A 25,729-nucleotide genomic window follows, 5' to 3' on the forward strand; every position below is an offset into this window, starting at 1 on the left:
GCGATGCAGGGTGATGCAATGCGTCTAAAGGCAGAGGGGAGAAGGCGTTTTCAGACAACGGCGACTGGCGGGTGAGAGAGACGAGAAAAAACGACAACTGACGACGATGACGACGTAACAGAAGACGACAGACAGGGTGAGGTGAGGTAGGGAGAGAGCGGGAAGAATGGAGGACGAGGAGCAGAGCAGGGAATGGAATTCCCTTATGGAGGTGAAGGCGAAAAGTCGAATCCTTGCCGTGCGTGGGTTGGCAGGCAGTGGACTGCCCGGCCGGGTCCCCCGTCTCAGTGCCAGTGCCAGTGCCAGTGCCAGTCCCCAGTGAGCCAAGCCGAACCGGGCCAGGCCAGTCAGTCAGTCGCTGGCCACCTCTGGAAGTGGAGGCGGTTGCAGGGCCGATCGACGCTTGGGACTGGCGCATTGGAAGGCCGGTGGCAGCAGTGGAAGAAGCCCTGAAGCGGGTGGAGGGAGGGTAGGGATGGATGGATGGGAGGCGCCTGGAGGGGGGGCGCGCGGTCAAGGGCCCGGCCAGCCGGTTGCAGCAGGCAGGGCAGGTCACCCAACTGTGCGTGTCGGCGCAGAGGGCAACGGATGGCCTCCAGTGCGCCGGAAGACCCCCTCCTTCGTGACCCCCCCGGTGCGCCGCCCCCCATCCCCTGCCAGTGCGCCGGGGGCTCCACCCATCCAGCTCTGGACGGCGGGGTGGAGGGAGGCTTGCAGGGGCCCCGCTTGGACGGAAGACAGGCAAGACAGGTGGAGGTGGAGGCGGGCAGTGGTGGCACCGCCTGCGGCGTCGCCTCCTCCACGGTTCCAGCGCGTTTCCATCCATTGATGATCAAATCTGCTGCCCGCCCACGGCGCACCTGGGGGGGCTTGCCCGGGGGGCGGGCAGCCCAGGGTTCGACAGCACCGCATCACCTCGCCCACGAGCGACACCCGACCCGACCTGCGCTGCGCAGGCACTTCACCTCAGCGGGGTGGAGGCCGGTGGCCACTCACCTCGCGGGCGCCCCAACTCGAAGCCCAGACCCGGGCCCAGAAGAAGCCCGCCGTCCGCTAGCCAAACCCAGCATGGCAGCAGCGTGATGGTTTTTTGGCCGCCCTTGCGCAATCCCATTCGCCCATTCTGTGCTGTCCGGCAACCCGCCCGCCGCGCTTTCGTCAGGGCCCAGGGCCCAGGCACCGAGCATGAGGTGACTTTGACGGAGCCGTGGTGGTGATGGGATGCCCTCCTCCTCCTCCTCCTGTCTGCGTCGTTGCATGCGCCCTCGGGTGGTGGTGAACCAACGTGGCTGCGCCCGTTGCGTCTGTCCATCCACGGCCTCACCTCACCGCCCGACGCTTCCATTCATTCATCCACTCGCGGCATCCGGGACTTACTGAGAGTTAAAGTTGTCGCCGCCCAGGTACAGTAAGAGTACTCCGTATTCGACGACATGGTTTCCGCCCGGCCCGTGAGGGCCAAGATTGCAGGAGCTGCGAGCAGACCTTTCCCCTCGAACTGCCGAATGTCGTCCACGTACTGGCCTTGCCGCCCGTCCGATCGTTCATGGGTGGTCTCTTCCCTGCTCGCGTCGACGACGACAAGCGGGGGAGAGAAGAGACACCACCGGGTGGCTGTTTAAGTTCGTTGTGGCGCCAGCGGTACAGCTACGTACCCAATACCTGGCGCCGTGCCTCGTCTCCCCTTGGAGCGTGGCTCCTCGGGACCTGAACGGAACGCGACGCCCAAGGCCAGGAGATCGAGAGCGGCCCGGATGGAACGACTCTGCGCGTGTCCCGACTGCGCCGACCCCTGGTTCCTTGGTCGCGGCCGGCCAAGCGCACCGTCCTGGCACCATTTGCTTGTCATGCCATCCAACACGGCCGTCGAGGACGTGGTGGTGTACAGACACACATACATAACACACACATACATACATAGCTACAGTGCATGCTGAAGGTGTCGCTGGAGCGTGGAGCAGGGGGGCGTGTCCCGCCTGCTGCTGGGGCTCGATGGACCCGATGCCATGCGATGCGATGCGACGCAAATCGTGCAGGGTGCATGCTGCACCACCATCAGCCACGCCTGGCGCCTTGGACGCAGCGTGCTCCAGTCACCATGTTCGACACCTGCTGGTGTGCGTGGTCCAGCCTCTGGAGTCCGTGGCCCGAGTCCGTGGCCCGCGGCCGTGCAAACCCCCAGCCAGGGCTTGCCAGGGCTTGCCTGAAGGCTCTCGTACGGCTTCGTCCGCGTACCCAGTGTCCTGCCGGAGCAAACTTCGTCTCTCGCACGCGCCGGAGACCGCCACCTGAACACAAATCGATTTTGCCTGATTGACGGACAACAGCCCGTCCCATTCGGCTGTCCGTCCCTGGCCACGGGTTCTCTCGCCGTCTTCCCCGCCGTATCACAACCAGCGACAATTGAGCCATATTCGTCTCATTCGCTGACCCGATGACAGGCGAGGTAATCGGCGAGCCGCTTTTTGCCCCTCATTTGCCGCTGCCCACAGCGGCCCCTAGCGTCTGCATAAAAAATGGCCGAAGACGATCTTCGGCACAGCATGGCTAAGCCCGAGCGGCAACAAGCGCGGCCTTGGAGGCTGGGCAGAGCTCGCGACAACAAAGTGAATAACTGAGGCTGACCAAGTACCGTACCTCGACGTGTCTCATGCCGCCATGTTTCTGCGCCATTGTCCTTCCAGGAGCGGCCAGAAGATGGTGATTGTTCGTTATCGTCGACTTTGCTGAGACGCCACGGTTCAGGCATTGTCCGAGCGAGAGCCGCTCCGGATGCGGCTGAGACACGCTCGTGGGCACAGGGGCGTTGCCGACGGCGAAATGCACGTTCCCCTGGAAGAATCGCCTTCGAGAATTAGCCGTCATTGCTGTGCTGCACGGCGACAAGTGCGCGCGAACGGAACCATCGTGGCTTGCCCTCGGTCCAAATATCCCTCCAAGTGTTCAGCTCGTTGGAGCCAAGTGGAGGAAAGGCGAGCTTCGGGCCACCATCGCGGGCCAACAGCGGGTGGGCCTGGAGACACACGGCCGAAAGTGGGGACCCTGGTGAGGAATCTGGAGCCCCGGGAGCAGCTGCGCCGGCCGATGTTGATTGCGCTGTCCCGCTTGGAAGTTGGAACTGTCCCTGGCAAGCCTGGGTTGCCCAGGGAGGCACTGCGCCGCGGTTCAACATCAAGAGACCGGGGTGTCGAGTGTCCGCGGCAGACATTGGCCAGGCTAGCAGCAAGCATCTTGCGCTCTCAGACTTTCGAAAGACTTGAGGTTCTCGTGAATGTGAGAGAAGATTACAGGCAGACACCCGTCGCATTGACACATGTTCGAGAGACCAAGGCATACGAGCCTCAGGCACTGCTTGGTGTTAGCTGTGCCAGAGGCGAAATGTACAGGTGCACAGGCAGGCATAAGGGCGCAATCAGGCGTGCTTGTACTGTGCTGTGCAGTGCAGTGTAGTGCAGTGCAGTCACTGCGCTCGCTCCTTCCGACCTTCTCGTATGCCACGGTGCATCTGTGGATGCTGGTGGTCCGAGGAGAAGCGGCGGCAAGCGTGGTGGATCTCGATTGCTCCTGCCACCATCTTGATGTCGCCAGTGATCCATTGCTGGCAACGGCGCCAAGTCGAGCGCGGGCATTCGCAAGCTCCTCCGACAACAGCAGCAAGAACGATGAGCTTCGTCCACCTCTACAAGCGCCATCAACATCATCCAGCCGGATCACCGACGATCACTCATCGACACCACGCCGAGGCGGCTGCCTTTGGAGATGGCATGTCACAGCGATCCACCCTGCGGATCCATGTCAATGACTTGAGGGACCCTGAACATCCCCAGCTTCCCGCTCGCGCCAGCCGCGACCTGCATCTCCTGGTATGACAACCAAGCCAACGTCAAACAGGGGAGGAATCGCGACGGCAGTGTCATCTTCTGATATCATGAGGGCGCCAGGTGAGCTCATCGTGCCGTGGTGGGCTGCGTCCGCTGCGTCCTGTCGCCTACCGCCCGCTGATCGCCCTGAAGCTTGCACCCACATCTCCGATATATCCCGCCGCGGGATGAGATCCAGGCCAGGGCAGGGACAGCTTCCCCAGCCGGGGACAGGTTCGCAGATCAGCCCCTGTGAAGCAACGGAGAGCTCCCTCGGGACTTGTTGATACGAACCGGCTCCAGTCATCCAGTGTGGACGCAGCATTGGCTCACAAGTTCTGTATGAGATGGTGCAGGAAGCTTCTCCACGTCCAAGCCGCAGCTCAAACCAGCCACGCGTTCTCTCTGCTCCGCCCTCCGCTCCGGAACACTGCGCTCCTTCGAATTGGATGTGGACGATTCTCAAGATCCGTGTGCAACCAACCACGTCGTGTGTCATTTGCATATGCTCTCCGCCGCAGCTTGACCCCGGGCGGCCGGGTTGATCCATCAACTAACGTTAATAGCTCTGAAGCTGATCAGCTCTCCACTTGATTTCGCTCGATGGCTGACTGACTACCTGGCGCCGCGCAGGTGCGTGCGGAGAGAGGAGCCAAGGTCAATTGCAGCGTCGACGGCCGAGCTCTCCACGTTCATCAGCTCCCACGCCCCATTGCTCGCGCCGCAGCATCAGAGTCAACAAGCAACGCGTGCTTGGTGCATTGGCGACCTTGAGGGCTGTCACACTCCATGCAGGGCGCTGCAGCTACTCAACGCGGGGCGAAAGAGCCTGATTGGCGTCAAGCCACCGGCCATCGTGCCATGACAGGAGTCAATCGCAACTCGCGGCTCGAAACCGGTCTTGTTCCTATCAGTGCCGGCCCGACGGTGGTTCACCAATTGCGCGCCGTTGTCTGTCGGCATGGGGACGGCGCTCGACCACCGCTCGCCCCGTTGGCAGGTCGGCCCCTCCCTGGCGCCAACCACCCAGTGTACTTGCACCACCTTACCCTGGGAACGATCGACGCCAGGACTGGCAACGCAACGGCACTTTGTGTCTGCTCAAGCCACAACCTGGACGCTTTGGCCAGGGACCGGCAACATCGCCCGTGGCTGGAGCCTCTGGAAACTTCCTGCAAACTCAAATGTCAGGATGGGTTGCTCTGAATCTTATGTGCGGCAAGGGCGTCTTTCCGGGACCCTGACTTCAAAGTTGCCCGTCCTCCTTGCTGGCTCAGCTCAAAATTTCTTTTTGCAACTCTCTGGGCCGTCTGGGGAGACATCATCACCTGGCAAGAGTCGCGCAAGCACACAGCGTAATAGTTTATTGGGCCTGAGGAATCAGGATGTAGCCCAGACTCGGACATGGCTTGGACAGGAAACCCGAAGGGTACCAAGTATTGCGGCTCCGACGCGAGACCTGGCGAGGCTGCCCGTGCCGCCGTCAGTCACATCATCTCGAGCTGCAATTGTGGCAACGGACAAGCCGGTTATCAGCCCAGAGGGCCATGCAGGACACGCCGCCGGCCGACTCCACTGCAAGCTGCAGCTACTTCGACAACACGCTACTGAGGTGGCATCTGGCGTTTTGGCAGGCTGCAAACCCATGCTAGGGCTGCGCTGCGACGGTGCGGGCTGCATGCAAGCGTGCGCGCAGCTACGAACAAGGCGGCTCCGTCTGCGGTACACGCACAACACGCAACCAATGTGAGACGACAGATTGCTCGAGAGATTCGCCGTGTCATCCGTAGGTTTCGGCTTGCCAGCTTTACGAAACGCCCAGACATGTCGAGAGCGCATTGAGTCCCTCACCTGCAGCAGCAAACCCCACCGGGCGGTGCTGACTTCTTAGCATCGGGATGATACACCCGGACGTAGTATGTACAGGTAATCAGAATCACCCAAGAATGGACATGCGCACGATTTGTACTGCAACAAGCACCCCGTCGTGGATGCAGCCACCAACCATCATGTGTCCAAGCATGGATGGCACTGGGCAGCCAGCCACACGTCAGGGTTGTTGCAGGCACGCCTGCTGGCCGCCTCTCACTACGTACAGGGCACCACCCACCCTGCGGCTAACCGCAAGGTGTCCGCTGTCAGGACGGAGAGTGTTCACTCTGGGCGTTTCGTATCGCACAGTGGGAGGGAAAAGTGAGGAGCAGAACGGAAAGATGTTCTGCTAATTCATTACCCGCTACAGCAATAACTAGGCGGACACCAACGAAATATTCCGGGATGAGAGGGTTCAGCATAGGACGCCATGGCGCTTCGGAAACTGCCTCTGACGAAGTTTGTCCGTCAAACTTACACTACCCTAACCCCGCGACTCTTTGCTTGAGCTGTAATCACAGAATTGCGCCAAGAGAGGCCGAAAGGCTCATCAAGCCAGGGTCCAGACTGCTGTCCCTGATGCAGCTCCCAAGGTAGCGGCAACTGTAGCGACCAGCCGGTATCACCTGTGTTACAACAAAATTGACTCAGCAGGTCCTGATAACATCGCCGCCAAAACTTAAGGTTGCCCATCCTGGTGCACATCAGACTGGGACGAGGGACCGTATCTGCCGGAGATTGCCCTCCGTTCATTTTGAAGACCTCCCGTAGGTAGGTGTCAGACGGCCCGGCAGGCCGACCGGGCCGCACATCGGCGTCACGGCGACATGCAGACAAAGGAGCCGCCGTGAGGGCCGCTACAGATAGGAGCGGGACGCGTACACGATAACAGGCAACCCGTCTTTGACATGCGATGTAGGTATGAGATGAGGTCTATTAATTGTGTAGTGCTTTGATGGAGACCCGACGGGTGGTTGTCTCTGTAAAGAGGCTAGGAGTTGATTGTGATGGAGCGCTGTGCGACGAGTTTGCGGCGTGCAGGGGTTGATGTGCAGCATCTGAGAGATTGATGTCTGCCAATTCATGGACCGGCCTGGCATCTCTAGGGCGATTGAGCTAGGGTAAGGCGAGGAGATCCTCGTCGTCACGCACGGTCAAAGCCGCAACCTCAATCCTGCTCGATTCTCGGAAAGCCGCAGCTGTGGAGTACACCTCTTCTTCGCAAGCATGAGAGCTATAGCTACCAGACTCCCCAGTGTAGCCGTACTCGCGCCAGGGGCAACGGCTACAACGGCAGACACCACGGCCGCCTGTAACGGCGTCGCGTACTTGGTGGTTCACGCCGCTCTATCGCATAGTCCACATCCATCCCGCGGGTGCTTGCGCTAATAACCGCCGAGACGCTGCCCAGGCCACGACCTCGTGTCGATACGCTTACTCCCCCCAACGCGCGATGCGGTACCTCTGCACAAACGTGCGCGCCGCGTTTCACCACGCGGCACGCAGCCTCTTCGCCATGGAAGTCGTCTTCCCGTTCGTACCTTCGCTCGCAGGTCCAGCACCAAGTACGTAGCAACGGAGAGCGAGGGAGGGGCGCAACGGATGGACGGCGGGACAGGGACAGGGAGGCTATGCTCCCCGCAATTCCTGTTCATGCGAGCCATCGCTGACCGGCTGCATGCCGAGATTGCAGCGCAGGACTGCTGCATGCGCGTTTGCGTCGCCGTCGCAGGCAGGCTCTGGCAGCGCATTGCATGCCGTCCGACGATAACGACGCGGAAGCGGGCGAGGCGGTACGGGTCGTCTGGTGGTGGCAAAAGGGGAGAGGAGGGCTCCGAGAAATCCCGCGGCTCGCGGGACAAGTCGCTGCGCGGCGCGTCGCTCTCGAAACTCCGCACATAAAGCGTAGCACGACCCCCGGAGCCGGCGAGGCCGGGCAGAGCCGTGGTCGCACGGGGTGAAAGGCCATACCTAACCCATGAAAAAGGCATCATTTGCGGGGAGCGAAGGCGACCTCGGGCGGCAGGCGGAAGCTGGCACAGAACATGCGCTTCGCAGGCGCCACGTCGCGGACCTCATGGATTGCCACCTGCCCATCGATTTCCGCGTCACCTGGCTGCAGCCGGACCCCGATTTCGTTGTAGATGCGCTGGCAGATGTCGTTGAAGGCGGTTGCATCGTCTGCCTTGACAGCGAAGCAGTGGGCGTGGACCATGGGCAGCCGCGTCTCCGTGTGCGGGGCGAAGAGCTTCTCCTGCCCCGAGTAGACACCCTTGTAGTTGTGCAGGAACTCGAGGGCCGAGGCGGGGAGGTTCATGACGAAGTGAGAGACGGTCGGGGGCACGGGGACCCGGACGGGCTGCGGGCGAGACTCTGGTGGCGCGCTCCTCGGGACTTTTGCGGGCTTGACCACGGCGCAGTCACCCCGCTGCGAGGCCTCGAGGACGAGTTCGGCCGCCTTCTTGATAAAGTCATGGCCATCGTAGTTGAACGCCTTGACAAACTCGGACACCTAGGCGAGATCAGCCGCGACCGTCCAACAGGGGGTAGCCCTATGCGGGCAGACGTACCTTGTTTCTCCTTATCGCGTCCTCGAGATACCTGTAGCTCTCTGGATTCTTATCGTTGGCCCATACGAAGACGCCCTTCTTGCCGGCCGGGGCGGCAAAGGGCCCAATGCCAGCCATGACGTCTGCTACGACCTCGCCGGGCTTAAAGAGAGCGGTGATTCGCTGATGCTCGGTTCCCAGCTTGGTGTTCCAGTACACCTGGGAGTAGTCGAACTTGAAGACGCAGCCGGCCTCGCTCACCTCGACGAGCATGTCGTCGGGGCCGGCGAGGACCTCGTAGGAAAAGGTGCGGAACTCGCTCTCGGTGCCGACATTGTCCGTCTTGTTGATGACGGTACGGATGCCGGGGTTCTTGTCGACGATGACCTGGGCGATGATGTGCTTGTAGGGGTGGTACTGGCTCCTCAGGTTGAGGTGCGCTGCGGGTGTCAGCGCGATGGTCTCTGACTGGACCGGGGGGGAAGGGATGGCGACTTACCGACGTGACCTGCTGTGTTGAACCCGACGGGGATCTCGCCGTGGAGCTCCTCAGGCAGTATCGATCTCATGACATCCACTGTGAAGGCTCGTGTGTCAGCGAAGCATGATAGATTGGAATGTTCACCGGTATCAGAGACGTACAGTAACTCCACAGCTCATAGCCAATGGTGACCTCGAACGGCACGACCTTGATATCCCCCTCTCTGGACGCCTCTTGCAATATCGAGCTCCATGTGTCAGGCTCTTAGCGCGCACGGCGTGTCAGCAATACCGCAAAACAAAACACCAATCGGAATTTATGAGGTCGGGGTGAAGGGGACATAGGCTCACGGGAAGGCTTGACATCGGGCTTGAGGATGAGGCACTTGCGGCCCTGGGACGCGAGCTCGCGGTCCGGGTCAGCGGCGATGGAGTCGAAGCGGTCGAGCATGAGCAGCTCGCGCGACTTCTCGAGCTGCTTGCGGTACTTGGACAGCAGGCGGTTGTCGCGCACCGAGGCGGCGGCCGTGGGCAGCGTGCGCGAGAAGAGGGCCCGGTCGAGCGTCTTGGCGGCCCGGGCCGCGGCGGGGGCGCGGAAGAGGTTCATCTCCAGGCTGGAGCGCTTGGTCTGCGAAGAATGGTGTCAATACAAATTTTGTGTGAGACTTGGCGGAGGAGTGAGTGAGTGGAGTGAGCTACCTCCATGTCCGAGAGTGAGTGTGGTGATGGCGCTGACGATGGGGATGTGTGTAAGTCTCTGTGCGCGTGTGTGCGTGTAAGCTCTCAGCCGACAATGATGACCGGCATCGTGAACTTTTTTCTGAAGCTACCCAGGCCACTTGGGCGCTTGTTCCTGGTGGAGGAGGTAGGGGTTGAACGAGGCTGTCAAACGTGGACTTTTGGAGCTCATGATTGGCTGTATTGCACAGGGGTGAAGCGGGTCACGCCCGGCTCAGCGAATCATTGAGCGGAACCAGCTTGACAAGGCTGACGGTATTCTTAGTGATGTCACGACTCACCGCGACCTTCATCTAGTCGCTGGAAGTTACACGGTTTTCTCAATGCGAATTTGAGCAGTCTCTGCGAGTTTACTATTCTCATCATGTCTAACAAGAGAACTATAGAGGCGTTCTTTGGATCTGCCCCCAAGCGTACAAAGACCCAACCTGATAGCATCGACATAGACACGGACACATCCAATGTAAGAGTCGAGGAGAAGTGTCGTTTGCGGGCCAGCTGCGGCGGAAGTTGCAGGTGTACACGAACCAACGAAGCTAATTGCTGAACTAGGCGGATACATCAAAACATGCCCAGTACCCGCATCCCATTGTCAACCTGCCGCCGTCTATATGCAAGGAAATCTCGTCCCTGCCTGCCAGAGAGGCCAAGGTCATCAACGACCAGCCAGATCTCGACCTGCTGTATTTCGAACCATATATCCCTGAATACCTGGCGCGCCACCTATTCGAGTTTCTGCGCGCTGAGCTGCCATTTTACAGGGTCGAGTATGACATCAAGCGCGGAGGCTTTGAGACGCACATCCGGACTCCGAGGTTTGTCTCTCCGGTCCGGTTTTGAGAGCGGGAGCGAGGTTAGACGCATTTCTGATGGACGCGATAAAGATGGACAACCGTCTTTGGGCTCGACGAAACGTCATACTTTGACGAATCCGGCCGAGTCATGGACCGGGCTTCGGGCGTTCCGGCGGCGGACAAACGGTATGACAAGTATCCCCCACGCCCGCTGCCGCAGTGCCTCGACGTCCTACGCCAGTCCGCCGAAGCGGCCACGGAATGCCGCTTCAACTTCTGCCTCGTCAACTACTACGCCTCCGGGTCCGACAGCATATCCTTCCACAGCGACGACGAGCGTTTCCTCGGCAAAGACCCGGCCATCGCCTCCTTCTCCCTCGGCGCGCGGCGAGACTTTCTGCTCAAGCATAAGCCGCCACCATCTCAGAACGGCGGGCAGAAGAGCGAGGGAGCCGGCGCCGGCTCCAAGCCGCTCAAGTTCCCGCTGGCGAGCGGTGACATGATTCTCATGAGGGGTGCGACGCAGTCCAACTGGCTGCACTCCATCCCCAAACGCACGGGCAAGAACCAAGAGGACGGAGGACGGATCAACATCACATTTCGGCGAGCCATGGTCAAGGGTGGGACGGAAAATTATTACAACTACAACGTCGGCACCGGGCCCGTCTACCGCTGGGACAAGGTGAACCGCGAAATGAGAGTGTACAAACAGTAAGGGTATCCCGACAAATCCATTCCCAGGACTGCCTGTTCCATCGACGACAGAGTCCTGCCTAGGACACGACACAGGCCATTATTTGCCATGACGCATCTGCGCCTTGGCGTACTTGCGCAGCGCTCTGAGGAATACTTGGTACCCGAACCTTTCGTTGTCCTTCAGGCAGAAAATCTCAGTCAAGCGGATCTGCCAAGGCGGATAGCTCGAGAGCTCGACATAAGGGCTGAACAGAATAAGGAGGTCCGGCTCCGGCATGATGCCCTCGGACAGCTCTGCGTCGACCAACTCGATGGAGATGTCTCGAGGGGAGAGTTTGCCCTTTTGCGACATCTCGGCCAGGGTGCGGGTGAGGTCGACGATAGACTCGCGCCCATCCTGCGCCGAGATCAGGTGGAGCTTCAGGTGGCCTTGGCTGCCGTCATCTACCGAGGGAGACGAGTACTCGTCCTTGTGCGGCGACGTAACCGACAGGCTTGGGTGTTTGCCGGCGAAATAGAAGGTGAACTTCTGAATGACGGCCTCGTAGACGCGGGGCATATGCTTCTTCAGTATTCCTGCCATTTGTTAGCCATGACGCATATATATAGTCTCGCGAATTCACGACGCACCGGTCTTTTCGTATACTGAGAGTATGGGGATTTCGGCGCAGGCGCACCAAGTCGCCAGTTCCGCCGTCTCATCAATCAGCCGCTCCAAGTCGGCCTTGGCGCGGTGGTTCTCCTCTGCCTTTAGTATCGCGCTGAGATGCTTGGGCCGCCTTTGAAGGCCCATGACATCCTTTCGTATGTACTGCGGCGTTGCGTGGTGGTAGTAGAGGACCGACGAGACCTGGTAACAGACGACGTTGACGGTCTGGCGGATTCGGATGTACAGCGAGAAGATGCCGTGTAGGATGGCGAACACGAGAACGTGCAGCTGGTTCTGGAGGAAGCGCCGGACGCCCAAGCGCGATCTCCTCTGCGACGGCGACGATCGGCTGACGAGGGGGAGCTCTGCGGGCGCGGGAAGATTTGTCTGCCCCTTTGTCAGTAACTTTGGCGTAGCGTCCGCGGGTACACAGAAGTCCAACCTTGAGCATCCGCTTCTTTTCTTGGTCGCTGAGCATGGTATGCCCCTTGACCTCGTCGGCCCTATAGGCCTCGCGGTCGCGAGAGTTGACTGGCATTGTGCAGGCGGCGTCGCAGCCTCAAGCGGGCTCGCTCGTGATGGTTTCGGGGAGCGAAGGCGGGTTTGGTCGAGGTTCAAGTTCCACGAACGTTGGGCCGGTTATGTACAAGAAGGAGCGTATCGTATTCGAGGGTAGGTGGCATATGTATGCGTAGAAACGAACGACGTGGCGACGCGGCCCTCGAGAGGAAGCCAGATGGAAGCTGTAGAAGCCAGAGGCGTGGTCGGCTGAGCCTCAAGGATCTTACGTTGCGGCTGCGTCGCGCGCAGGCTTGGCATGTGCCGCGCGAGTGGCCCAGCTGTGGCGCAGCAAATCTGCATGGAACAGCGTGGCAGCCCCAGAGCTTCTGTGGTTCGAGGTTGCACCAAGTGCCAGTGGAGCTGTGTTCCGTTCCAGGTTCCCTGGTGTCGCCTGGCGGGGCGCTGGGCTGCGTGCTTCGTGGCGGGGCTACAGGGGGCGGGGAGGATACAGAGGGTCAGGTCGTCAACTGCCTAACGCGCCTTGTGTCGGGTGCTGGAGTGCGATTCCTCCAGCTGGTGGCATACCTAACCTCCGATCCATGGACGTTGCCAGCTTCGCGACGCAGACACGACCATCACCACCAGCCCCAACTACCGACCGACCGCGACGCGCCGTCACGAAACAGGCCCTGCCTCCCGCTGGATGCACGACCCTCGGCGCGCAGAAGCGTGGCCACCGCGACGATAGCGGTAATTGACATGCGCACGTAGGCGACGCCAGGGGGGCTTGCTGTCACGTCCACTCGCCAGCATGGATCGGTCGAGCTCGGGGCCCAAGAGCCTCTTCCCCAAGGCGCCGAGCTTCACACTCGACAATTTCTCCAGCAAGGACTTTATCGTGCGCGACTTTGTCGACAGCCTAGCCGAGAGCGCCGTGCCGGTGAACCGGCGATCGGGGCCAGGACAAGTGGCATTTGACCCGAAGCCGCTCATTCGAACCTTTGAGAGTATGCCCGAAGGCGCCCATTGCCCGTTCGCGGGCTGGCCAATGTCAAGCTGACGCCGCTATATAGATGCCTTGTCGCAGCTCGCCCTGCTCGGAGAGGAGCTCCAGGGCAACGAGTCGGAGCTACTGTCGCAAGTCCGCCGCGCCGAGATTCAACATGACCAGACGCTCGACACGCTCGGCCGGAAGCTCGACGAGACAATGGGTTCGTTCGAGGCTCTCGACGTCACGCTGAACTCTGGGACCGCCAGCGCGCCCGACACCAGCGGCAGGTCCGATGGCGGAGGAAACGTGGCCGTGCAGATTGGCGAGAAACTTGAGGAGCTGGACAGGAAACGCAGGAGGGCACAAGACGCCAACTTCCTGATCCAGTGTTGGACGGAAGTCAGCGAGACCGGGCAGCTCGCGTCCCTGGAAGATATCCGGCGGCAGGGCGGCGCCGAGAACAAGGTCAGATGCGCGGTGATTGCGCGCCAGCTCATGAGAATCAGCCAGCAGCTCGACCCGACGTCCTGGGGCCAGACCAATGGTCACCGAAATACGGGCTCAGGCAGTCCCATGACCAAGACACACAACACGCGCGAGATACTGGAGAAGTTTTGCGAGACGTTGGAGCAGGACCTGCTGAAGCAGTTCAACAACAGCTACCGGCGGCAGAACTTTGACGACATGATGGAGTGCTCCAAGGTCCTCCACGATTTCAACGGCGGCGCGAGCGTCATCGCTGTTTTCGTCAATCAGCACCAGTTTTTCATCGACCGAGACCAGCTCATGAGCGACGAGGTCACTGCCGATGGCGAGATGTGGGAGGCCCTGGCAGATCCGGACTCTGATCCGCCGGGCGTCGAGCCCAGCTTGCAGTCCCTCATCGACGAGGTCAAGATTGTGATGCAGGAGGAGTCCTTTATCATCAAGAGGGCCTTCCCATACTACGAAACGGTTTTGACCAAGTTCATCCAGCGAGTCTTTCAGCAGTCGATTCAGCAGCGCCTGGAAAAGGTCCTCGACAAGGCCGAGACCATATCTACACTGGCCTTTTTGCGATCGCTGCATTCCTCAAGGAGCTACATTGGATCTCTGGTAGAGGACCTGAAGACGCACGGCCTGACGGAGCACCCGGAGCCGTGCTCGGCGCAGATTGCGCAAGCCCTGGATCAGCAGCTCGACGAGCTCTTCGTGCCGTACATGGTCGGCAACACGTATATTGAGCGGGAGAAGAAGAGTCTCGAGGAAATGTACGGCTCGCTGCTGTTCCGATTCTCCATGTACCACTCGCGCCGGAAGAAGGCGCCGACCGGGTTCATGGCGTCGTTGGCCCAGCAGGGGACGCAGTTCATCGCCACCGCCAAGGACGCCTACCTGGAGCGCCTCGAGTCGTCGGACCTGACGCCCACGCAAAAGAAGATTATGCTGCGCGTTGCCGGCCTCAAGGACAAGGATAACAAGAACGAGATTGAGGTGACGGAGGAGGACGGCGCGCTCAGCGTCGCCAACGCGAAGCGAATGCTTAAGTGGCTGGCTGAGAGCGTGCAGCGGACGCTGGAGCTGGGGTCGCGGATCGAGACGCCCAAGGACATGAATGTGCTGCTAGGCCTGCTGCTCACCAGCATGGGCAAGGTGTACATCGAGACGGCGCTCGAAGCGGCGCACATGCAGGCGACGGTGCTGGAGAACTCCAAGACGGAGCCGGACCTGTCGTACCTCCCCGGCATCCGGCCGGCGGTCACGGTGGCGGCCATCATGGAGCGCTTCATCAGCGTGGTGCTCATCCGGCTGGCCGACTCGAACACGACGGTACGCAAGAGCATGGAGGCGCAGAAGAAGATGGCGACGGACTCGATCGAGAAGAAGGCCAACGCGGTCATGAAGGCGTCCATCGACGTCGTGTCCAACTGGACGGCCAAGGCGCTGGGCGGCCAGAAGAAGCAGGACTTTCGGCCGCGCGACGCGGAGCTCGAGTCGCTGCAGACACCCACGTGCCTGGCCATCTGCACGTTCCTCGCGCGAGCGGGCAAGCAGGCGGCGCAGGCCGTCGACGGGCTCAACGCGGAAAAGTTCTTCAGCGAGCTGGCCATGGCGGTGCACGGCTTGCTCTTCGACCACTTCAAGAAGTTCCAGGTCAACGCCACGGGCGGGCTCATGGTCACGCAGGACATTGCCAAGTACGCGGCCACGCTGCGCGACTGGCCCCTGGCCAAGGACGTGGCCGCCGCCGTGGAGCTGCTGACGGAGATTGGGTCGCTCTTCATCGTCGGGCCCGAGGCATTGCGCGAGAAGTCGCGCACCCTGGCGACGGGCGCGGGGGCAGCCTCGTCGTCGTCGCGTGGGAAGCTGTCCAAGGCGGACTTTAGGGCGTTTGTGCAGCGCAGGGACGACTCGGGGAGCGTGGGCATCCAGAGCGTGCTGGCGGGACTGTGATGGTGGATATTTTTGTCGGAGTCAGGGGGGCATGTCGCGTACTATGGAGTGTAAGGTAGTTGCCGGCGATCTGAGAGCAGACGAGGGCATGAGACGGTTGATACCATGCATGTGGGTGTTTACGCCCCCGCGCTGAGCTGTTGCATTTCCATGTTCATGAGTTCATTGTTGGTGTCTATGTTGTTGAGGTATCTCTCTAAATGGCTGATCATGATCGTTACAAAATGGCAACCGGCGCACCTGTCACAGGTCTCTCCGCAGGCCACCCTTGCGGCCGGTACGCTCCTCCAGCTTCTCATCCAGGTAGTCGATGAGCTCGCACATGTCCGCCAAGCTGGAGAGGCGGGCGCGGTCCCTGCGGCCCAGCAGGGGCTTCCTGTCGGTCGCGAAGCCGGGCCCGCACATCTCGGAGACGTGGTGCACGACGAGCTTGAAGGGCAGCGGGCAGCGGGCGACGTTGCACATGAAGGCCTCGACGGCCTCCCAGGGGCAGGTCGGGTGCCCGGCGAAGAGGGCCGGGTTGGCGAGCAGGCCGCGCGCGGACATGAAGCCCGAGAGGTTGGTGTTGCTGGGGCGGGGCTGCGTGGAAGCGTCGCCGACGAGGGCTCCGTTGGCGGTGCCGTTGGGGTGTCGGGGGTGTTGGTCGGCGTCGTCTTTGAGGGTGAGGGTGGCGAGGTCGGGGGGCGGCGGCGTGGAGGGCTTGAACGGCAGTGAGGATAGGTCGAAGACGTCGCCGGAGAGGAGGATGGGGAGCGTGCCGGCGTACTTGGCGGTGAGGATGTCGAGCGCCTCGGTGCGGATGGGCGTGGTGGAGGGGGTGCTGCGCGTGCGCGGGTGGATGGTGACCCAGTCGACGAGCCGATTCTGGGGATGCCCGATGACGGTATCGAGAAAGTCCATGGTTTTCCTGCACAACACACCGTCAGCACATTCATCCACTCATCTCATCCCAGGCCATAATCAGGCCCAGGCAGGCCGAGGGGAGCAGGGAGCATGGGGGTCCGCCCACACACCTCAAGTCATCGTGGACGCGTATCTTGACGCTCACGCTCCTGCCCCGGGGGTTGTCCACATCAGCCTCCATGCCAACGCCCCATCCGTCGGCGCGCAGGCGGTCCCGCGTCTCGACGACCATATCGCGGACCAGCTCGCGGCGGTTCATGAGCGCGGCGCCGAGCGTCTCGGCGCAGGCCCACGACTGGGGGCAGCCGCAGTTGAGGTCCACGCCCGAGACGAAGGGCGCGGCCAGGGCGGAGGCGCGGGCGAGCTCGAGGGGCTTGTTGGCGCCGAACTGGAGGATCGTGGGGGGCTGGACGCCCTGGGTTGATATGGTGAGGTCTATTTTCCGGGGAGGGGGGGGCGCTCTCGGTCAGTGGCTGCGAGGATGGCTGCGGTGCTTCATGTCCCAAGGGGACGACGAGGAGTGGCTCAACTCACCGCTGTCGCGTGCGAATTCGCTGCGGTTAAACTCTTTGGCGAGGATCATGGGCGTCCAGCACAGGTCGACGCCGTACTGGTGCACCGTCTGTCGGAAGGCGAGCTGCGGAGGTGAAAGACGCCTCAGTGAGTGGCAGGTCCAACTCATCGTGAGTTATGAGAGGAGTCATGGCGGTGTCCTACCTTGCTGTACCGCACCATGGGGGCGCACGCGTAGAGGAACTTGTCCTGCTTCCTGGCGGCGTCGAAGATTTTGAGCGGGCTGGCGCATCGTCGTCAGTTTTCCAACATTGGACATGAAAATTGAAGGCATCGTCCCATGACAGCAGCGGTGGGGGGCAACTCACTGGGAGGGCCCGACATGCGGCGACTCGTCCTCCCCAGGCGCCGCCATCGCGGCTGCACTGGCCCAGCCCTTGGCTGGATGAAAGTGTGGCGAGACGGAAAGGGACTTTGCGCCAGTGTCCGGGGGGGGGCTAGGATGGGCTCGATATGGTTGTTGCGATGAAGTGTCAAGTTCAGACTTGGACTTTCGGATTTTTTTCTTGACTTGTCGTTCTTGAATAAGAGTGCAGCCAATCACTGGAACCCGCGCGACAGCCGACTAACGCTTTGGGCAATTGGACGACGTTCGCCTGTCACACTTCTCTCTTACATCCCATTTATTCTCATTTACATGTATCCTCCGGTTTATGAGTTATACTGTACAGCTCAAGTCATCATCATGCTGCTTCATCAGACATTACACCGCGGGTCGCGCATTTCTTTACTCACTGCAACCGAGTGATGTCTGTTCCCTGCCTGCCTCCATCGCATCAAGGTTCAAGACCATGAACATGTCTTCTTGCCATCATGTCTCGCTCATCATCTTGCTCCCGACCCTGACGCCGCAGCAGCACCGCCGCCGCCGCCGCCCTCGGGCGTCGCCTCCTCGTCCATCGCAAACAGGCTATCCGCATCGCCCTCCATCTCCTCCACCTCGCGCGCGCCCAGCATCCGCTCCCGCTGCAGCATCACCTCGCGCACCCACTTGCGCTCCGCCGCCGCGCGCCGCCTCGCCTGGTCCCCCGCGTCCTCGAGCCGCGCCGCCAGCCGGTGCCGCGCGCTGTACATGAGCTCCTCGCGGATCGTCCGCTCGTCCTGGAGCCGCGTCTTGTACTGCGCCAGCTCGTCGTCCCGCCATTGCTGCCACACCCGCAGGCCCTTGTCCATGCGCCGTCGCAGCGGCCGCATCCCTGCCTCGACCTCGGCCGCTGCGTCCGGCTTGCCGCTCCAGAACGCCTGCAGCTGCTCCTCGTACTCGCCCTCCACTTTGCGCTCCTGCGCAGCTCGCAGGGCGTACTCGCGCGCAAAGGTCTTTTCCTTGCTTGCCATGCGCGATGCCACTAGCTCGTCGAGGTTGGTGCGCTGGGCTCGCTGCTGCGCGTCGAGTTCCGCCTGTTTCGCCTCGCTGTCCTTGGCTAGGTCTCGCGCATCCTCGTCCTGCTGCGTGTCGGCCATGACTCGCTGAAGCTCGTGAAGTTCGTCGAGTTTGTGTCGCAGCTCTTCGTACTTGAGCTCGACCTCCCTCCGCCGCACCGTCTCCTGGCGGATGCGCTCCTTGATTTGCCGCTGCCAGCGCTCCTCAGCCAGCCGCGCCTGCTCCAGCCTCTCTAGCTCGGCTCGCCTGGCCTCTTCCTGCTCGAACAGCTCGATCTGCGCGAGAATCTGCCGCAGCTCCGCCGCCTCGGTTTGTTCCCTGAACCTGCGGTGCTCGCGGCGCTCCTGGGCAGCCCCCTTGAGCGCGTACAGCTGGTCCATGGTGCACGAGCACGTCCGCCAGCGCTGCCCGCAGACGTAGCAGAACTGGTGGCCGCATCGACACGTCATGTGCTGGCACGCCTCCCTGTGCTCTACGAGTGCGTTGCAGCTCGAGCACCGCTTCCACCCCTCCTCCTCGGCGAGCACGTTTGTCAAGTCCATGTCGCGGTCCTCCGGGCACTCTCCCGAGCCATGGTGCTGTCCCCGACAGATTGTGCAAGTTAGGTGTCCTCGCTCGCAACGGCCCTGGCGCTTCGCCATGACGATCTTGCGCGGCTGTATCCAGAGTGCGCAGTCTGGCCGGTGGCAGTACACGCGCTCGCTCACGGGCACCTCCCATTCTGACGCTCTCTCCTGAAACGTCTTCTTCAAGCCGTCCGGGATGTTCTTGAGGATCGTGCGAAACGGAATCTCGTTTAGGCAGCACTTTGGCGGCCACTGTTGCTCGTTCTGGACGGCTGCTGTGATGAGACGGACGAAGCACTCGCGGCAGTAGCTGTGGCAAGTGACCTTGACGCAGTCCCGTTGAGGTACGTCGTCGAGGCATGAAACGCATTCGCTGTTCTCGATTAGCAATCCAAACGAGTGAGCTGACGAGGTATGTGACGGTCGACTTACACTTCAACATTGACCTCGGGGCCCTTGTAAAAGCCAGACTTGCGAAGCTTCTGCAGTGTCCTTTGCGTGTGCGAATCGGTGGACGCAACGTCGAGGCTACCGAGCGTGGCCTCGAGCTGCTGCCGCAGTGCCTCCCGAGCGCCGCCCGCCGCGCTGCTCTCCCCATCTCCGGACCGGCGGTGGAACAGCCGCTTCAGGGCAAACCCGCGGCGCTTCTCGACCTTGGCTGCAAAGGCGGCCGACGCGACCGACGGGGCTCTTCGCAGCGGCGGCGGCGGGATCCCGATGGCAGAGTCCGCTGAACGCGTGTGTATGACGGACGACTCGGGCTCTGGGTTGTCCGGGCGGATGATGATGGGGAGATATGGCTCCGGGTCCTTGCCGTTTCGAGCCTCTCGGGCGGCTTCCTCCTCAGCGGCCTTGCGCTGCTCCTCGTCCTCTTGCTTCTGGCGGTCCTCGCTGGCGTTGCGCTCCCTGACGACGTCGATGGAGGACGCGACAATGTCGAGCAGTATCTGGCATGTGACGTTGGGCGTCTTCCTGAGCAGCGAAGGCGGCTCGTACGTGTGCCAGTCCACATCTTCTAGGTCGACGTCGGGGAGGTTGTCCGCCGACCACGCCGTCTCGCGGTCCTTGCTCCTCCAGTGGTTCTGGAGCTGCTCGAGCACGGCAAAGGGGTCGTCGAAGTAGTCGACGTAGTCGCCGGGGGTGAAGGAGCCGTGGACTACGGCCTTGGAAAGCGGCCAGTCGGTCGGCTTGCGAGAGATGTTGGCGTCATCGAAGGGGTCTGTCATTGTGGGTGTCGTCATGGTCGGTCTCGACACTGGTCAACAAGTAGCCTCACATCATGCTGGATAGACAACTATATGAAGAGGAACATTCTACATTATAAGGAACACATGGTCATGCGAGCAACAACAGCCGCCGCCGGAGCGGAGGCTGAGGCAAGGCACCGACGGAAGCCATGACAGCATGCGCGCCCGGCCACCCGGCAGGCAAGCTGGCTGCCAGGCAAGCAAGCAGGGAAGCAGGGCATCCTCCAGCAGCAGCCACATCGTGAAAGCTCCCAGTCCGTTTAGACGGCGCCGCCGCCGCCCCAGGACAGCAGGACAAGGCGTCCTTGTTTGCCCGCCCAGGACAAAGTCAGCCCGGCGGCGACCGAGGAGTGATGCCTGCACGAAAGCATACCCAGTTGGAGGGGCGCACGTGGGAGGTTCCAGTGGGCTGGAGGGGGGGTTGGCACTTTGGAAGGCGCCCGACACTGCAGCTGAAGCCTCTAGCGCTTTGCGGGAGGGCAGGCCTGCAGCACAGCCCCCCACCCACCCGTGTCGCCGAATCGGTTGACGGACTGACTTACTTGAGTCCTCGGTCAACGGTCGTTTTTGGCTCTGTGCTGTCTGGTGCTGCTAATTGTAGGTGTTGAAGATGAACTACTGATCGCTTGGCATGGCGTCTCCGGCGGGGACGTCCGGGTGTCGCCGGGCGCGGGTCCTTCCATGGATGGTGCTTCTAGCGCGCTTCCCGAAGTATCGAGGTCCGTCACCCTGGCGAAGACCGGTGCCCAAGCCGGGGTCGCGGTGTAAGCAAACAGAAGCTCCGGGGCGTTGCTCTTGGATCTGGATAAAGGGAGCACGAGGGCATACTTAAGCCGGTAGATGCTCAGCGATCGACCATGACGGGGCGAAGCCACCGCCGCCGCAAGGGACCAGTCTGCAGGTGGCCGCGATGGTTTCCTGTTCTGACTGCGGATATTAGACGGGCAAGGCTTCCATACGCCGTATGAGCAATCTGGATTAGATCCGAAAGGAAATATGCCTTCTACGGTGTTTGCGGGGGAGTTTGCACAGCCAGATGCAGATCCCCAGTCCATGCGTACCGCGACCTCGGCGTGACGATGAACGAACGGTGAAGCACGCGGGAGCGAATAACGGACATGGACAGCAGGTTGGCTCTGATGAGATGCTCCAGTTAAAAGTCTCATGATAACGCCCGCAGTCCATCTAGGCACACGCCGGCTCAAATCTTGGACTTTGGGCTTGCAAACTCGACCTTGTTGGTGCTACATAATAGGTCAGTCGAAGCTCAACCGCAAATTGAGGAACACTGCACTTACCACGTCCCGACCTGCTCCAGGCCAACTTCCACGACATCGCCGTCCTTGAGCCAGACCGGCGGCTTACGGCCCATACCCACGCCAGGTGGACTGGAGAGTCAGCGCATGGCCCGAGTCGAGGATATTAAAGAGCCAAAACACTTACGTTCCCGTGAAGATGAGGTCTCCGGGCATGAGCGTCACGCCGCGGCTCAGAAGCGCAATGGTCTTTCTGACGCCAAAGATCATTTCTGATGTCGATCCGTCCTGGGCTTGTCAGCATCGAGACTGCTAGCCGGGTCAGTTGGCGGGTGGGCTTGCGCACCTGGCGAGTCTCGCCGTTGACCTTTGTCCAGATCTTGAGCTTCTCGGGGTCCTGGACGACACGGCCGCTGACAATGGCGGGCCCGTAGGGCGCCCACCCGTCGAAGCCCTTGCCGTGCGACCACTGGCTGCCGCCGTGCTTGATCTGCCAGTCGCGGTGCGAGACGTCGTTGCCGACGGCGTACCCCAGCACGCAGTCGAGGGCCTCAGACTCGGGCACATCCGTACACCGCCTGCCGATGACGACGACGAGCTCGCACTCGTAGTCGAGGCCCTCGCCCTCCTGGGCCATGGCATGGACGGGGATGGCGTCCGAGGGCCCCGCCAGCGCCGTGGCGGGCTTGTAGAAGAGGATGGGGAACTTGGGCTGGGCCATGCCCGTCTCGCGCGCGTGGTCCGCGTAGTTGAGGCCCAGGCAGCGCACCGTGCCGACGTCCGAGGGCGCCAGCGGCGGGAGCAGCAGCCGGATGTCGACGACCTGGTCCGTGACGCGGTGCGCGCCGAAGATGTCCCCCGCGATGACGCGCGCCCGCGTCGACTTGGAGACGTCGGTGCTGCCGCGCGGCAGGATGGCGTCGCCGTAGTACGTGCGGCCGTCCCGGGCGAGGAAGCGGACGAGGCGCTGGTGATGGGTGGTCAGCGATGTCGGCCTTCTTCAGCATGAGGGGAGGGCGGCGGCTTACAGAGAAGGTGGACATGGCGGGCACTGGCACTGGCGCTGTCCGGGTTTGGAACCAAAGTCAATCTGAGCTCAATCTGACGGCTTGGTTGCCGGCGAGGTGATCAACCCAAGGCGATGTTATGAGGCACCTTCTCGAGTCGTGGCTGGACGACCCTTTTTCGTCTGCGTTGAGATCTCAATGGGGAACCTTACACGCTTGAATATATGTATAGGTGTCGACGGCAGAGGCGTTATTAATCCACCAGTGACGAGTGCTCCGCACCGCCGGTGATGCACCTCCGCCGGTTCGGCTTGTCTTTGCTGGGTTGGGGGGCTGTCTTGGGGTTGAGTCTTGACTGGCAGGGCGGCACTAGCGTCGGTTGAGTGAGGCCCGAGCCTCTCTGCTCAGTACTCACTCGCTCACTCACTCTTCACCCGGCTCCTGTTATCCAGTGAACAGCAGCACCTCCACTGATATCCAGGCCGTCTGCCAGGCCGGTGGGCGGTCCGAAAGCCGCTGTGGGGCTGTGCGACTCGCCGTGACAGGCAGCCTGTGGAGGGTCACGGTTCCATTGATTCCACCATCCAGGGCTCCAATTACCGGCGCCGGCAGGCCGTGGACGTCACCGGGCACCCGAGCTCCCCCATTGGCCCGCTGTTGTGGGCTGCCCAACTACCTCGGAAGACGAGCTTCAATTCGAGCTTCGAGCTTTCCTCCCATCTTTTTTCACCATCCTTTGCGGCAACGTCGAAGCATCTCACAACACCGGCGTGTCATACTGCAGCACTACCAAGCACACGGTTCACGATGCGTCTCTCCGGGCTCCAGAAAGAGGTCCTGGCGCTTTACCGCCAGTGCCTCCGCGAAAGCCGCAAGAAGCCCCAGGTACGGCCCGCCGACCCCAACCGTCGAAGCTGCCACTGCTTTGTGGCTGCCCCCTCGTGGCATGCGCCTGGCCATCAAGGTGCAAGCACAACATACCTTATCTATAGCTGACGACTCCCCGACAGAGCACGCGGGTGCACTTTGAAAACTTTGCCAGGTAAAACCTCTCCGCAGGCAACACTCACAGCAGACGGCTTAAGCTGACTGTGCTGCCCCAGAGCCGAGTTCGCAAAGAACCTGTCTATTGACAAGCGTGACTTTGCCGCCATCGAGTTCCTCCTCCGCAAGGGCCGCCGCCAGCTCGACGTCTACTCGTCCCCCGGCATCAAGGATGTCAGGTGAGGCCGGAGGCAACGACTCGCTGCCTCCTGCCTCGTGGCCCATGCGAGCCGTCATGTCGACACGCCAACGGCGTCGGCCAGCACTCGCGCGGGCCATGGCCCATCGACTTGCTCTTGTCGGCGCCGGCTAGCCCACTTGCTGGATCCGGCATCGACAGCTTCGGGTGACGCTTCTTCTGACGTACGGCATTGCAGCGTCGCGTGATGCGACCCATCTCCTTCTCGTGCATTGTTGTTGTTGTACAAAGCATTGCTGCCTTCTTTTGTTGCCATATCCGTCATCTTGAATAGGATACGTGCACAGGCACCCGCCCAGGATGGCGACACTAGCATCTATCCCCGAAGCAAGTACGTCGCTACAGGGCGGTCGCGCTGTCAGGCCGTCGCAGCAACATCGACGAACAGCATCCTTTGAGAGGATTCGCCCGCGTTCTCGCGTTGTCGTCCTCTCTCGCCGCCCCAGCCGCGCCCGTCCTTCGGCCCGGCAGCCAAGTCAGCGGCCGCCAACGCACGACACACGCCGTCGCGCGGATACTTCTGATGAACGCGGCCACGAAGCTGCTCCTAGACTACGGCAACACGACGGCAACTCGAGGATCCCGCACAAGCCACCGGCGAAGCTTGGCAAGTCGGAGTATGGTGGGTGCGACATGGACCAGGCGGTCGAGACATCCCTGTCCGATGTCGACCTCGATTCATTTCCGCTTCCTCCGGCTCATGGCACCCAAGCACGCCAGATCGGCCATGCGAGCCATACTATGCGGGTAGACAACACCAAGCTAGACTCCTCTGACAAGCATCCTGCAACGTTCACTCGGCAACACCCAAGTCGTGCAAGGAGAAAACCCACATCGGGCTTCTATTCTGGCTTCCCCGACGTTGCAGCCGATATCGCTCGGTCCTCGAAGCACTCTTCGATTGATTCCATGCTCGTGGAAGCAATATCAAGGACCGTCGTCCAACAGCTTCGCCTATTTTCTGCCATCAAGCAGGGCAAGCGAGGGTTCACTCGCTCTCAGGGAGCAAATCATTCCGGCCCATTCGCCTCCGACTCTCAATCAAGAACCTCCAGTCAACGCGAAAGGTTGGATAGATTCACCAAGGACCTGCACACTTATGTCGAGGATATGGGCGTCAAGGGCAAGACGGTTCAGTCAACGCCAACCGCGACAGCGAAATCCAGCGATACGCTACACACTGTCTCGGCACTCATGCCATTCCGGCCAGAGTTTCGTGCCGCGGGACTCGCCGTGACGTCAAAGGACCAAGCAAGGCCTCGTGGCAAGGCAGATCAGCGCTGGATACCAAACCACCGTGGGTATGCCCCTAGCCGACGACGCCTAGACCACTCACAATATGACGGTCCCCACGAAAGGGAATCGAGTTCCAGCGCAAATACGGAGGTAGCCTTTACCAGACCTCAAGACATGGACGAGTGGACATACGCGCTCATTGACGAGGCGCCGGTCCGCAAACATAGGCTTCACAGGCACGGCACGAAGCAGAAGAAGAGCAAGAAGCACTGTCTTCCTTGCTTTCCGGGAAGTGACGAGTTGACCCCAGACACCGACTGGGCACACTTCAGGCCGCCTCCGGTCAGCAACGCACCCAAACTAAGGCCACTTGCCGGTCCAGCTTCGAGGGTACCGACCGCCAAAGCACCCCCTCCGCCAACGAGCTCGCAACGAGCAAGGAGAGTCTCGAATCTTGTAGGCCCGACCGACCGTCCTGGAGAGAGAGAAATCGGGCGGGCCACCGAGAAGCAGTCTTCGAACGAGTTCCACCGTGGACGACCAGGGGCGGCTCAAAGTCGTCGCGTGCCTGCCGCAGTGAGGGGAGACGGTGCCGTGGGGAATGGCCGGATAGACTCTTCGCGTACGAAACCAAATTCGAAGCCAGGCGACGGTGCGCGGCCGGAGCCTCGCCCTCTCCGTTCTCAGTCGGACCGCGCGCGTCTGGATCGCGACGTGAAACAGTTTGAGCGCGAACTCTTGTCTCCCAGGCCAT

The 25,729-nt window shown here is 61.3% G+C and overlaps 8 protein-coding genes across 8 annotated transcripts; 3 read left to right on the forward strand and 5 right to left on the reverse strand.

Moving 5' to 3' along the window:
* Positions 1-7,722: 7,722 nt before the first annotated feature.
* Positions 7,723-9,466, reverse strand: PLICBS_007042 (tRNA(m(1)G37)methyltransferase; the record flags this gene model as incomplete). Its single annotated transcript, XM_018320439.2, has 6 exons — positions 7,723-8,244; positions 8,303-8,721; positions 8,781-8,858; positions 8,924-9,025; positions 9,113-9,389; positions 9,461-9,466. The coding sequence occupies 6 exons, from the start codon at positions 9,464-9,466 to the stop codon at positions 7,723-7,725; spliced, it is 1,404 nt and encodes a 467-aa protein (XP_018180336.2).
* Positions 9,467-9,863: 397 nt separating this feature from the next.
* PLICBS_007043 (uncharacterized protein) lies at positions 9,864-11,008 on the forward strand (the record flags this gene model as incomplete). The annotated part of the gene is made up of 3 exons (XM_018320440.2): positions 9,864-9,962; positions 10,052-10,314; positions 10,384-11,008. 3 exons carry the CDS (start codon positions 9,864-9,866, stop codon positions 11,006-11,008), a joined length of 987 nt encoding a protein of 328 aa, XP_018180337.2.
* Positions 11,009-11,086: 78 nt separating this feature from the next.
* Positions 11,087-12,176, reverse strand: PLICBS_007044 (uncharacterized protein; the record flags this gene model as incomplete). Its single annotated transcript, XM_018320441.1, has 3 exons — positions 11,087-11,565; positions 11,620-12,025; positions 12,081-12,176. 3 exons carry the CDS (start codon positions 12,174-12,176, stop codon positions 11,087-11,089), a joined length of 981 nt encoding a protein of 326 aa, XP_018180338.1.
* Positions 12,177-12,950: 774 nt separating this feature from the next.
* Positions 12,951-15,563, forward strand: PLICBS_007045 (exocyst complex component 5; the record flags this gene model as incomplete). Its single annotated transcript, XM_018320442.2, has 2 exons — positions 12,951-13,146; positions 13,213-15,563. 2 exons carry the CDS (start codon positions 12,951-12,953, stop codon positions 15,561-15,563), a joined length of 2,547 nt encoding a protein of 848 aa, XP_018180339.2.
* A 243-nt stretch (positions 15,564-15,806) lies between these two features.
* PLICBS_007046 (uncharacterized protein) lies at positions 15,807-17,394 on the reverse strand (the record flags this gene model as incomplete). Its single annotated transcript, XM_018320443.2, has 5 exons — positions 15,807-16,470; positions 16,577-16,901; positions 17,001-17,103; positions 17,184-17,262; positions 17,348-17,394. The coding sequence occupies 5 exons, from the start codon at positions 17,392-17,394 to the stop codon at positions 15,807-15,809; spliced, it is 1,218 nt and encodes a 405-aa protein (XP_018180340.2).
* Positions 17,395-17,864: 470 nt separating this feature from the next.
* PLICBS_007047 (uncharacterized protein) lies at positions 17,865-20,227 on the reverse strand (the record flags this gene model as incomplete). The annotated part of the gene is made up of 2 exons (XM_018320444.2): positions 17,865-19,359; positions 19,419-20,227. The coding sequence occupies 2 exons, from the start codon at positions 20,225-20,227 to the stop codon at positions 17,865-17,867; spliced, it is 2,304 nt and encodes a 767-aa protein (XP_018180341.2).
* Positions 20,228-21,434: 1,207 nt separating this feature from the next.
* On the reverse strand, positions 21,435-22,532 carry PLICBS_007048 (uncharacterized protein; the record flags this gene model as incomplete). Its single annotated transcript, XM_018320445.2, has 5 exons — positions 21,435-21,477; positions 21,532-21,621; positions 21,677-21,777; positions 21,836-22,456; positions 22,518-22,532. 5 exons carry the CDS (start codon positions 22,530-22,532, stop codon positions 21,435-21,437), a joined length of 870 nt encoding a protein of 289 aa, XP_018180342.2.
* Positions 22,533-23,303: 771 nt separating this feature from the next.
* PLICBS_007049 (uncharacterized protein) lies at positions 23,304-23,723 on the forward strand (the record flags this gene model as incomplete). The annotated part of the gene is made up of 3 exons (XM_065601106.1): positions 23,304-23,381; positions 23,507-23,538; positions 23,600-23,723. 3 exons carry the CDS (start codon positions 23,304-23,306, stop codon positions 23,721-23,723), a joined length of 234 nt encoding a protein of 77 aa, XP_065457178.1.
* Positions 23,724-25,729: the final 2,006 nt, after the last annotated feature.

This window comes from Purpureocillium lilacinum, assembly GCF_023168085.1.
Source record: "Purpureocillium lilacinum CBS 284.36 DNA, scaffold_5, whole genome shotgun sequence".
In the NCBI taxonomy this organism is placed as follows: Eukaryota; Fungi; Ascomycota; class Sordariomycetes; order Hypocreales; family Ophiocordycipitaceae; genus Purpureocillium; species Purpureocillium lilacinum.